This window comes from Urocampus carinirostris, chromosome 18 (assembly GCF_059441175.1).
Source record: "Urocampus carinirostris isolate Australia breed hairy pipefish chromosome 18, RoL_Ucar_1.0, whole genome shotgun sequence".
NCBI lineage: Eukaryota > Metazoa > Chordata > Actinopteri > Syngnathiformes > Syngnathidae > Urocampus > Urocampus carinirostris.
In genome coordinates, this window is record NC_142366.1 from 31,383,774 (window position 1) to 31,397,577 (window position 13,804).

Genomic DNA, 13,804 nt, shown 5'->3' on the forward strand with positions numbered 1-13,804 from the left:
TTCGGATCACTATCAGAGTACGAGAGCGACTTGCTTCCCGCGTCCAGCAAACATCGGTTCGCGGGGTCTGCCCTTCCTCTTTCTTTCGATAAAATTGTGAGAAAACGTTACGCGATTGGGTCTACCCTGTGTGCTGGTCATGACATTAACTGTATATTACCTATCTTAGCCTACTATCAAAATGACTATACAGTATATTGGATCCTGTGGAGAATGATGTACTATGTGACTAATCTGTTGTAGGATACCGCCTCAAGTTGAACGTCAATACACTATTATTGAAATCCAGTATGTTCCATTGCAAAGAGAAAAAAAATGCTTTTTTTTGCATCCAACGTTATGCAATTGCAAACAACCATCCATGTCCTTAGCAGTCTGGTAGTTTGTTGGGTCTAAAAACAACCATTTACATGTGGGAGAGCTATAAAAATTGGCTAACGCTAGAAAATACACCAGGCATGAGGCTTTTTGAGTTTTCTTTACAACTGCAGTTGGAGAAAGAACGAAAGTCAGAAGAGCAAGGATTTTACCTGCTTTCAGCTCGCTAGCCCAACTCTTTCTGAAAACCTCCCCCCTTCTGCGCTGTGTTTTATTGAAGTCACACGGGTGGAAAAGTACTGAGACAAAGACAAAAGACCACAGACCATCCCCCCTGGACACGTAAACAAAGACAGGAAGACTCGGTAACGCCAAAAGGCAACAAGAAACTCATTTAGAAATACACACCTTTGAGCAAATACCTTTAAGCCTACTTTACATCGTTAGGATTGGGTGCTGTTTCCATTGCTATCCGATTCGATCTCAGTTGCCACCATTGTAATGCAACTGTGGTCAGCAATTTTATCAACTGATCAATAGCTGCATGAATATGTTAACTTATTTCCAATTTTATATTATATATGGAGCTTTTTGGTGCGCCTAGTAGTCTGGAAAATAAGAAATTAAGGTACTTACTGCAGCTTTATTCTGGTAAAGGCTTTGCCGGGCGAAGTGGGCGACATGGTTGATAATTGGAGAGAAGTTGGTTGGGCCCCAAAGCTTCAACTGGGGCAGACATTGCTGATAAGCTTGAACCACGCCCTCGATCCCTGTAATTACACTTACTCACCTCTAGGAGCAGCACCATTTCGTGTGTTTTGAATGCACTTAACTTACCGTCACAAAACGGGTTTGAGGGATTAAAATTGATAGGGAACTCATGGGAAACCTGTGTGCATAATAGAAAATAAGGAAATATATTCCTGAGAGTACGTCTAAATAGTTGATCGAATCCATAAACCAACAACCTTCCATTCTAAAGGGATCTGGGCTCCAAATCCAAAGGCTGGGAACTTCTTGTTGCTACAGGGAAATTAACGCAAAAAATATCAATCATTAAAAAGCTAGTTTTAGAGAAATATTCAGTTTAGAAAGATGTATCCCAACAAAGATGTTTTATCACATTAAATTAGAGCAATTCGATAATCTTTGAATTTCTGATTCTTGATTGTTTTTGGGTTGTTTTAGGTTGTGTTTTCTTTTTAAATCTTATTAGTTTACCTTTTTTATTTATTATAGTTACTTAAAATCAGAAAAAAATCACAAATCAAAATGGTTCAAATTATTTGACATATTTTATACACTTGTTTTAAGAATTTGTCATGAACCAGGACAGGATCAGGACCCAAACGCGTGACGTTATCACACAAGGCTTTTATTTTACGGGTAATAGGGAGTCATGCACGTTAGGCAGCGGTCTGGCGTGGAAAGACAGGAAGCCAGAGGCCGACGAGATGGATTCCAATTGCCCGAGTTGATATCAGACAAATGGGGTCGATAGCGGACAGGACGGGACACAGACAGGATAGATAATGAAACAGGATATCGAAAATAAACAGGACAAACAAGACGGGAACGAAAACAGGAGAGAATAATAAACAGGACAAAAATGGACGGGAACGAAACTGGAAACTGAAATTAAACAGGACAAAAATAAACAGGAACGATACCGGACTGGAAACAGGAAAACAGGACAGAGTCAGAACCCACGTCTTGCGGGGCAGAGGTTCCTTGACGGACTGACAAATGGAAAGTGACAGGACTGGGTTTAAATAGCAGGGAAGCCAATCTATCAACGAGCCGCAGCTGGCAGCACACGGGCAGGCCCAATTGGGCCCCATGGCAACCATGACAGAAATGTTATCCCTCGTTTATTGGAGTTTGCTAAGGACCAAACCCCCCCCTCCCCAAGATATGAGAAAATCCAAGGGCCCCTGATCATTTTACCATGTGCCTGCTGGCCCCAGGTTGCGGCAATAGTCGACCGGGGATAGTTGATCCTGGCCGCACAAGTGTAGTTCATTTTGGTCGGGGAGAACGGAAAAAAAACACAAAAAATTGCTATCCGGGTCCACCTCTGAGCAATAGGGGATACAGCGGTTAATCATATCGAGTTAATTTTAAGCGGACCACAATGGCATGCTTTTGCAGCTCAAACCGAACAAAAAAGCACTTTGCTCTCAGAAATAGTCCACTGGGGATAATGGATCGCTGCCACAACCATGCATTTCATTCTTGGCTGGCCAGAACGGTAAGCCTCCTAACAAAAGTGGTACTATATATAATATTGATATATTATCAAAATCTAATGCATTAAAGGGACGGTGTGTATTATTTGACCTCTAGATGTCACATGTGCAGTATATATATATATATATATATATATATATATACATGTTCATGGATTTTGATTTCGATATAAGACAGTGTATTTTTTACCACTAGCTTGCGCTAAATAATACACACTATCCACTTATGTCACGGTTGCCATGGCGCTCAATTGGCCCCGCCCGTGGGGCCCCAGCTGCAGCTTGTTGACAGATTGGCTCCCTGTCAGTATTAAAACTCTGTCCTGTCAGTCCCATTTGGTCGGTCCTTCTGCGAATCTCCGTATTTACACGGCAAGCCCTTTTTCGCCTGTCCTGTGTTTATCTTCCGCTACGATCTGTTTCGATCAACACGTCTGCTCTCCCGTCCTGAATTACGACCTGTTTTGATATCGACCGCGTTTGATCTCCCGTCCCGGATAACGATCTGTTTTTTATCTCGACCACATCCACTCTCCTCTCCTGGCTTTCGACTTGTTTCTGATCTCGACCACGTTTTTGCTCTTCTATCCCGGCTACTGACCCGTTTTTTCCGACACCGCCATCGCTCGCCACGGAAGTCCCACTTCCGCGTCTGAGCAACCACCTCCCCGCGACCAGCGATCTATGGATCGCGAGTGCACTCCTTTCCCTTCTTCCCAATAAAACTGTGAGAAACGTTACGCGAGTGGGTCCTGTTTCCGTTCTGGTCCTGACAACTTAAGCCTTAAAAGCACTGGTTCGATGAGCAGCGGACCTGTCGTAGTCTTGAATGACGTTGCCCACTGCCCAGATTGCCGACAAGTATTCATTATATCCCTCGGGGTTGATATAATGGAGGGAACTGGGTAAATTGGGATCACCGTTGGAACCAGTGAAGTCAATGGCAATCTGGAGGTGGAGGACATCAACACCAGCATGACTGCAGCCATGATAGAATTACATTGTTTATCTTACGGTAAAATGAAGTTGGCACCCTCCCATGATATAATCCAGGAAGGTGTATTCCTTCTCCACCTGAAGAGGAGCATCGTCTTAGAATTCAATCAATTTAAGAAAAAAAGTGTCATTAAATGAAATCACCTGACAGCGCTTAATGTAAATCACCCCAGAGTTTTTATAATCTTTCTTCTTTAGCTTCTTTGGGTTCATGCAACTGAACTCAACCTGTCGAGAAAGGAAAAAAGGTACTTAAACCCGAGCGAGAGTCAGAATATTGTTTGACAAGTAAACCATACTTCCTTTCACATTGAAGGATTTTATACATTTGACTATAAAAGATTTTATACGATTGACTACAAGTTACATTAATTGAGCGCAATGAAAATTTTCACTGAGTGGGCTTCAGGTCACGCTGTTCCAAATGCGGAATGTTTCAGCTGGGGAATTTTGATAACAGGACTCTGACGAAGGACGGCAGGCATTGTTTTGATAAACGTTCTGCTGTTTTGAGTTTTTCCAGACATCGAGGCGAGGGGGTGGACCCCAAGTGGGGGCTTCCTTGACACGCCCATGGGAAGAGCCGGCACACCAGCTTGCGGAAAAAACGTGGGCCGAGAGAGAAGAGGCTTGACAGAGACTCAAGCGACACTAATTCGGCCATATTCGATGGAGTTTACTTAGTTAAATTGTTCAAGAAATTAAATTTGCCCCCGTGTGAAAATGTCGGCTTTTCTTGTTCATCTTTTCCATCAAGAAACGAGCGCTGTTGGAATTATTACTTTATCAATACACACTTACATTAGTAATCCGACTCCAATTTCTGACCTTCCCCAAACGCCACTCATCCAACAATACGCGCGCTCGTTCTGCAATAGAAAGGTATCAGGAAGCCGGAATTTCACACACGAGTGGATTTATTCCTAACACACAAATCTAATACAAGCAACTGGGTCTCGGGTCCCTCTCAATACAATCTTGTGCGTCTCTGTTCCCACCAGCAGGCGCACTTCCCATCTGAGTAGCCCAGCATTAATTTATACTATACAATATGCAACTAGCACAGCAACAATACATTCTAGCATAATTCTATTGGCTATGTGTATACTGCATTTGTCCTTAGCTCGCTCTAATTGTTTTTTCCTCCCCAGCAGGATAACGTGCAGGCCTCTGAGTCATCAACCTGTTCGGGTAGTCACCGTTTTGTTCTAGAACGGTTTGTTCTAATTCTTGCACCACACAGCCTGTTTTATCCGTCACGCGCTCATGCAGATAAGCAGCATCCTTTGATTCTCTTTAATGCTTGTATTTTGTTAGGTGAATGTAGGTTGTATTTGGTTCATGGAGTCAGATAACTAATTCGAACAATTTGGTAAACTGTACATTTTAATATTTCATTCCTAACAACATCATACTCTCAGAAGCACTACTATACTTTCACAGTAATACTCTCTCACACACACAATTATACTCTCATATAGTGTATAGTGGTGTTTTTGCATAGGTATGACTGTGTCTGTATGAGAGTATAGTTGTGCATTCGTGAGAGCAAGTATGATTTACTTCTCAAATAACTTCTCATGGACGAGAGCATAGTAACTAAAATGTTCCTCACAGGTGAGACGTGTGTTGCGGTCTGCATCTCGGCCAGCGTGGTCTTAAAACCTCCGATGAAACTGTGGGAGCCGTTGACGTGATGGTCATAACAGTCAACCTGAGCACAAAAATATTTCTTGAGCCCATGAGAATGAGAAAATGTTAGATTGGGTTCATCCAGTGCTTCTCAATGATTTTCTGTCGCGCCCCCCTCCTCGAAGAAGAAATCCTATCAAGCCCTCCCAAGAGTAGTGAGAACAGTCTGTTTGATGTTCATTGTTTTACGATGAATTGCCCCTCGATATGTTAAACTCCCCTACCCCAAATACTCTGTGACTGAATTGTTTGTAATCAAATAGAGGATCTGCTGAGGTTCTGATCAGATGGGAATCAGGCCCTGAACCGATTACATCTCCTCATGAGCTTAACGTTTAGGTCTGTTGTTTTATTCTCAGAAGTCAGTTGATAGACCTTACATGGGCTTAACACGTCACCTCTGTCCATGGCAAATCTTTCGGCATGTTTTGCTGGAAAAAAAAAATCAAGTTTCTGGAACATTTTTTGGGCTATTTACCTCATCCCTCTTTGCCTGTCTAGTCATTCATGTGAAATATTTTTTCTTGGGGTCACTTAAGTGCCCACTTAACTTCTTGTCAACACCTCATACTCAATGCACTTACTCTGTGGTATATGATATGAGAGTGCCAATGCTCCCTAGTGTAGTGGAGCTGCAATTGCACTTGATTCTGGGAAATGTTTTAAAAAAAAAAGGTTATTCATGGTCAAGCGCACCCGTGCCCACCTTGACAGACCCCAACGCCTCCACTTCTTGAGAACCACTGGGTTAATCTATAATATGTAAGATCAAAAAATACATTTCAAATACCGTAAAAAAAATATGACATTGTCTATCTAGCAAGGCAATTTTTGTACTTCCTGCCAATTCGATAGATGTCTAGATAGATAGATGTCAAGATAGATGTTTAGATAGATAACTAGATGTCTAGATGTCTAGATAGATAGATAGATGTCTAGATAGATGGATAGATAGATAGATGTCTAGATAGATAGATCCTAGATAGATAGATAGATATCTAGATGGATAGATGTCTAGATGGATAGATCTCTAGATAGATATATAGAGATAGATAGATGTCTAGATAGATAGATGTCTAGATAGATAGATAGATGTCTAGATGGATAGATGTCTAGATAGACAGATAGAGATAGATAGATAGATGTCTAGATAGATATATGTCTAGATAGATGTCTATATAGATAGATGTCTAGATAGATAGATAGATGTCTAGATAGATAGATAGATGTCTAGATAGATAGATAGATGTCTAGATAGACAGATAGATGTCTAGAAAGATAGATGTCTAGATAGATAGATGTCTCGATAGATGACTAGATAGATAGATAGATGTCTAGATAGATAGATGTCGAGATAGATAGTGGGATGTCTAGATAGATAACTAGATGTCTAGATAGATAGATAGATAGATAAATGTCAAGATAGATAGATGTCTAGAGAGATGCCTAGAGATAGATAGATAGATAGATGTCTAGAGATAGATGTCTAGAGATAAATGTCTAGTAGATAGAGATGTCTACATAGATAGATAGATGTCTAGTTAGATAGATAGAGATGTCTAGATAGATAGATACTTTATTCATCCCCGTAGGGGAATTCAAGGAGTTAGTAAACAATTTATGAGTTAAAAACTTGAGGATCTCTGGAAAAAAAATGATATTACACGGACAAAGTAAATGCAATACAAAGTTAGGGAAGAAATAAAAAGGAAAGAAGGCAGACCTTCACGTGATGACGCCGTGCAAAGACATTGACATTGCTCATCCAGGCTGGGCTGCTTGCGTTAAGTGAGGGAGCGTTGCCAGATGAAGAGAAATATTAGTAACGTTAGTCGCTTGCGTGATATTTCAAATGGAACATCCTGGCATTTTTCTGGAAGGGCGGGTGCAAGAAAGGGATGCGGTTGATAAACCTCACGACATCAATCACGCCATGGATTTTACCTTAATGGTGGTTTCGGGATTTCCTCCGCAGAGAGCTCGCAAAGATATGCGAAAAGGTCTCCAGGTAGGGTTGAGGTTATTATTTATCACCTATTTCAAAAATCATCTCGAATATCATATTTTAAAGGGATAAAGAGCTCTTCGACTTTTGTACCTCGGTCCGATGCGCCAGCTGCCATCCGGTGTCCGTCTGCTTGAAGAATTCCAGAAAAGGATCCGACCACCACAGAAACTGAAACACATATTGGTAGAAAAAGCCTCTTGTCGTATTAGATAGATGGATAGATAGGTAGATAGATGGATAGATACATAGATAGATACATATATAGATGTCTAGATAGATAGATGTCTAGATGCATAAATACATAGATAGATACATAGATAGATAGATGTCTAGATAGATAAATGTCTGGATAGATAAATGTCTAGATAGATAGATAGAGATAGATGTCTAGATAGATATATAGAGATAGATAGAGATAGATGTCTGGATATATATATAGAGATAGATCGAGAGATGTCTAAATAGATTTACAGATATATAGACGTCTAGATACATAGATGTCTAGATACATAAATACATAGATATATAGATAGATAGATAGAGATAGATGTCTAGATAAATAAATGTCTAGATAAATAGATGGAGATAGATGTCTAGATATATATATAGAGATAGATAAATATCTAGATAGATAGAGATAGATGTCTGTATATATATATATAGAGATAGATAGAGAGATGTCTAAATAGATTTACAGATATATAGACGTCTAGATACATAGATAGATGTCTAGATAGATAGAGGTCTAGATAGATAAATGTCTAGATAGATATAGATGTCGAGATAAAAAAATGTCCAGATAAATAGAGATAGATGTCTGGATATATATATAGAGATAGATCGAGAGATGTCTAAATAGATTTACAGATATATAGACGTCTAGATACATAGATGTCTAGATACATAAATACATAGATATATAGATAGATAGATAGAGATAGATGTCTAGATAAATAAATGTCTAGATAAATAGATGGAGATAGATGTCTAGATATATATATAGAGATAGATAAATATCTAGATAGATAGAGATAGATGTCTGTATATATATATATATAGAGATAGATAGAGAGATGTCTAAATAGATTTACAGATATATAGACGTCTAGATACATAGATAGATGTCTAGATAGATAGAGGTCTAGATAGATAAATGTCTAGATAGATATAGATGTCGAGATAAAAAAATGTCCAGATAAATAGAGATAGATGTCTAGATAGACAAATGTCTAGATAGATAGATAGAGATAGATGTCTAGATAGATATATACAGATAGATAAAAATCTAGATGGATATAGATGGATAGAGATAGATGTCTGGATATGTATATAGAGATAGATAGAGAGATGTCTAAATAGATTTATAGATATATAGATACATAGATGTCTACATAGAGAGATAGAGAGATGTCTAGATACATAGATAGATGTCTAGATAGATATATTGATATATAGATATATAGATGTTGAGATAGATATATAGATAGAGATATAGAGAAATAGAGAGATGGATACTTTATTCATCCCAGTAGGGAAATTCACACTTCCAGCAATATCCTTGTGTTGAAATATAAAATAAAATAAAGACATAGAATACAAAAATACCCAATATAACGTGTTGCGATGGAGTATTTAAACAGTGCTACAGAAAATACACACTATAATAAAAATAGGGTAACATGCAAATGTGGGGGTGGGGTTTAATGTGAGCTCCCACGGGTGGAGTTAAATAGCGTCATGGCAGGAGGAAGAAATGATCTGTTTTACGGCACGTGCTCTGTGTTTACATAACGCGATAATAATACGGGTACCTTTTTGTCAAGCCTACGGGCAGAAACCTCAAAGTTGGCCACTCTGGTGTCAGATATTTCCTCAGCGGAGATCTAGAATAGATAAAAAATAGGAATACAAAGTCAAAAAAGTTATAAATGAGAAACCCCATGAACTTGATCTGAGTTGATATAAAAATTTAATCATTATTTTTTTACATCAACAGGGTTATTTTTGGTGTTTTTTATTCAGCCTTTTGGACACTTTGCCCTTGGCTTTCTGTGAGATTTTTAGCCCACCCCATTTCCGACATGGCGACGGTGAATAAAAGAAGGAAAGTTGACTGTGAGGGCTGCCGCTTCCTGGACATGGAAATTGGAGTATTTTTTCACCAAAATCCGAAACAACTGTGTCTGCCTGATTTGCCAAAAGACTATGGCTGTTCTCAAAGAATATAATATCAAGAGGGCAGCACGGCGTTGAAGTGGTTTGCGCGTGTGCGGCAGATTTCTGAGGTCATGAGATCGAACCTCCTGTGTGGAGTTTGCATGGTCTACCCGTGCTTGCGTGGGTTTCCTCCGGGCGCTCCAGTTTCCTCCAACATTCCAAAAACATGCATGTCAGGTTGATTGTCCCTAGGTGTAGATGAGCAAGTGAGTTGTCTGTCTGTGTATGCCCTGCGACTGGGCATGATACTGGGTACATGATAGATAGATGTCTAGATAGATAGATAGATGTCTAGATAGATGTCTAGATAGATGTCTAGATAGATGTCTAGATAGATAGATAGATGTCTAGATAGATAGATAGATATATGTCTAGATAGGTAGATAGATAGTTAGATAGATAGATATATGTCTAGATAGATGTCTAGATGTATAGATGTCTAGATAGATAGATAGATACTTTATTCATCCCTGTAGGGAAATTCAAGGAGTTAGTAAACAATTTATTAGTTAAAAACTTCAGGTGACTTGTCTGTCTTTGTATGCCCTGTGACTGGCTGGCAACCAGTTCAGGGTGTCCCCTGCCCACTGCCTGACGATAGCTGGGATGGGCTACAGCACCCCCGCGACCCTACTGAGGATAAGCGGAACACGCTGACTGCAAAAAGCTAAATGGAACCGAACGTTGTGAAAAGGTGAAGCAACTGGAAGCTGTTTAACAACAGAGGTCGCAACGCTAATCGCCAAGTACCGTAAACCTTTCACGGAAGATGAATTTATTAAAGAATGCCAGGCTAAAAAGTCGTCCCTCGCACATAGTTGGCTTACCAAAGTCCGGACACCTCTGACTTACCGTGATAGTGCCACGACCTGCAGGCCTCCCATCTTTTAACACTAACGGCCGAGTCATCTCCTTGTTGGAAACGATCTATGCACATAAATCGCAACATGGCGTGATGACAAAAATGAAAAACATGACCCGAACGTGTCACGATCGCTCACCTGGCCTAGCGTGCATTCTAGCTCCCCGAGAAAATCATCGTCCCCAAGGTCGTAGGTGTCGTTGTCAATGTCATAGACGCAAAACTTGACCCGCTGCACCGTCTCGAAGTGATAGTCCATGACGAATTTCTTGGCAAACTTTGGATTCAGGCAGTTGAGGATCATCTCTGTTCGACCAAACTAAGGCACCGGAGAAGAAGACATAGATAGATAGATAAATAGATAGATGTCTAGATAGATAGATAGATAGGTAGATGTCTAGATAGATAGATAGATAGATATAGATAGATATAGATAAATGTCAAGATAGATAGATGTCTAGAGAGATGCCTAGAGATAGATAGATAGATGTCTAGAGATAGATGTCTAGAGATAAATGTCTAGATAGATAGAGAGATGTCTATATAGATAGATGTCTAGTTAGATAGATATATAGATGCCTAGATAGAGATGTCTAGATAGATAGATGTCTAGATAGAGATAGATCGGTAGATAGATGTCTAGATAGATAGATGTCTAGAGATGGATGTCTAGATAAATGTCTAGATAGAGATAGATAGATGTCTCGATAGATAGATGTCTAGAGAAAGATGTCTAGATAGATGTCAAGATGTCTAGATAGATGTCTAGTGATAGATGACAAGATAGATGTCTAGATAGATGGATAGATGTCTAGATAGAGATGCATAGATAGATAGATGTCTAGATAGAGATAGATAGGTAGATAGATAGATGTCTAGAGATGGATGTCTAGATAAATGTCTAGAGATAGATAGATAGATAGATGTCTCGATAGATAGATGTCTAGAGAAAGATGTCTAGATAGATGTCTAGAGATAGATGTCTAGATAGATGTCTAGTGATAGATGACAAGATAGATGTCTAGATAGATAGATAGATGTCTAGATAGAGGTCTAGAGAGATCCCTAGAGATAGATAGATAGATAGATAGATAGATAGATAGATAGATAGATAGATGTCTAGAGATAGATGTCTAGATACATAGATAGATGTCTCGATAGATAGATGTCTAGAGAAAGATGTCTAGAGATAGATGTCTAGATAGATGTCTAGTGATAGATGACAAGATAGATGTCTAGATAGATAGATAGATGTCTAGATAGAGGTCTAGAGAGATGCCTAGAGATAGATAGATAGATGTCTAAGATAGATGTCTAGATAGATGTCTAGATAGATGTCTAGATAGAGATAGATGGATAGATGTCTAGATAGATAGATGTCTAGATAGATAGGTAGATATCTAGATAGATAGATGTCTAGATAGATGTCGAGAGAGAAGAAGACATCACCAACTCGCGTTTGTTCGAAAACAATTGCCCTCGTTTCTTTGCACCTCGTGCCATCTCGAGCCAGTGGAGTTGATGTATAAGGCGCAGAGAGGGTCCGACTTGGAGAAGACGTCCATGTCCATGAGGTTCTCGCAGGAGATGGTGAGCTCCACCCTGCTCGGCCAGTAGGAGGTGCCAGTGGGGGCAGTCGCGGTTGCCATGACAACTCAGGAATGTGACATAAAACGTCAACAGCGGATATTTGGAAGAATTTATTAAATTGACACACTGGAACTAAGGTTGATTGGACTGAACTAGTTTATGAAACTAGTACAACTACAGTTTTATTTTGAAAAAACATTAGCTTGCGGGTAAATTGACACCAACGACAGCTGAGTGAATTTGGCAATATTTCACCAAACTCGCAGTCGAGGCATTAAAAAGTACATTCTTAACAAGTTCAAAATTTATGTACTTACTTATTTTTAACAACTTTTATGGATGTTGTCGGAAAAAAAGCCTTGTTTTGGGGGATACCAAGTCAAACACGACTGGGCTGGGAGAAGCTAGGCAAGAAGAAAGTGGGCGGGGCCACGCAAATAGTGTTTGACTAATTTTTTAATCATACTTAAAAAAAACTGCTGGTTTAATATCAGGATTTATGTTCTCAATTTTAATGTACTAAAACCTTTTAACAAAATAAATGAATAATAACTAAATATCGATGAAGTCACTTGACGGAACTAATTGTACGAAGGCGGATCTATTGATAACACTGTTTCGCACCGGTTACAATTTATCGAAGGAATACTATTTCGCGTGCCGTTTGCGATCCTAGAACTGGAAAACTGAGGCCAATGACAGCAACTATATTGTTAAAAGTTCCACATAAAACCAATTTACACTATAAACGAAATATGTTAGGAGGCTGACACTGTGTGAGTGGAATACTGTGGGGCGTTTATGGCGGAACTAACTGTAAACTATGTTTTGCACCGGTTGCTATTTGTTGACGGAACAGTACAAACCTGCAGTTTGCACGGATATCCTCCATTCATTATCTGCACCGCTTATCCTCAGTAGGATCGCGGGGGTGCTTGAGCCCCTCCCAGCCGAGGATATTGTGCTAAAAATTGTACATTAACATTCCCAAAAAATGATAAACATCGCTACATTAGTATTAATATGAAGATAGTTGTTTTACTTCATCTCCATAAACAAAATTACATTCAACTTTATTGCCAGTGTGAGATTTTTTTTAACCAAAATAACAAAGAACACAAATGTGCCAGTAGGTTAAGACAGAAGCAGATGAATAATAATCATAAGCCTTATTCACTGCTTACATTATGTATATATAAAAAATTAAGATGACGACAATAATAAAGTAAAGATTGAAATTGGACATGAACACGTTGTAAGACAACATCATTGCCTCTTAGATAATCTAGACTAACAATGTAATATAATCAAAGGATTATACTGTGTTTTGAGTTGGTGACAAAAAACTAAACATGGTTTACAAAATTCATTACTAATTATGCCCTGTCTGTGTCATTCCTTGCCTGTGATTGGTCTGTTGCCACATGTGGATGCCTGTGAGATACCATTGTGCGAAGTTGCTGCCACCTTGTGGGTGTTTTGGAGAACTACTTTGATTCAATCTGCACAACAGTCGGAGAGTTACGGTAATTTAAAGAGCACTTGAAAAATGGGGGCGCCGGCGCCCCCGTGGTAATAACAGTGTTAGACCTGAGGAAGAGTATGGATACTGTGTGAGAAGTGAATCATACTTGCGATCACATAAAACAAGATACACTCTTGCGCATACCCAACTATACTCTTATGCAGACAGTCATACGCATGCACAAATATTACTATACTCACTCATACACGCTATTACACTCTCTCACACATACTGAAATACTCTTATACACAACCTACTATACTTACTGACAGACACACGGACAGACACACGGACGGACACAGACAGACGGACACAGACAGACGGACACAGACAGACACGGAGGGACA

The 13,804-nt window shown here is 39.4% G+C and overlaps 1 protein-coding gene across 3 annotated transcripts in view; it reads right to left on the reverse strand.

Moving 5' to 3' along the window:
* The window catches only part of LOC148348815 (copine-3-like), an 18,108-nt gene extending 5,778 nt beyond the window's left edge, over positions 1–12,330 (reverse strand). For 2 of the 3 annotated variants that reach the window (XM_088322670.1, XM_088322668.1), the window contains exons 1-13: positions 11,836–12,330; positions 10,482–10,661; positions 10,333–10,407; positions 9,075–9,146; positions 7,354–7,431; positions 7,200–7,289; positions 5,179–5,277; positions 3,708–3,791; positions 3,582–3,641; positions 3,382–3,515; positions 1,287–1,341; positions 1,156–1,207; positions 955–1,088 (exon numbers count right to left, since the gene is read on the reverse strand). In XM_088322670.1, the coding sequence (XP_088178796.1) occupies positions 955–1,088; positions 1,156–1,207; positions 1,287–1,341; positions 3,382–3,515; positions 3,582–3,641; positions 3,708–3,791; positions 5,179–5,277; positions 7,200–7,289; positions 7,354–7,431; positions 9,075–9,146; positions 10,333–10,407; positions 10,482–10,661; positions 11,836–11,991 (1,269 nt within the window). In that variant the 5' untranslated portion in view covers positions 11,992–12,330. The remainder of the gene's footprint in view (positions 1–954; positions 1,089–1,155; positions 1,208–1,286; positions 1,342–3,381; positions 3,516–3,581; positions 3,642–3,707; positions 3,792–5,178; positions 5,278–7,199; positions 7,290–7,353; positions 7,432–9,074; positions 9,147–10,332; positions 10,408–10,481; positions 10,662–11,835) is intronic. The other variant, XM_088322669.1, reaches the window with a different exon arrangement.
* Positions 12,331–13,804: the final 1,474 nt, after the last annotated feature.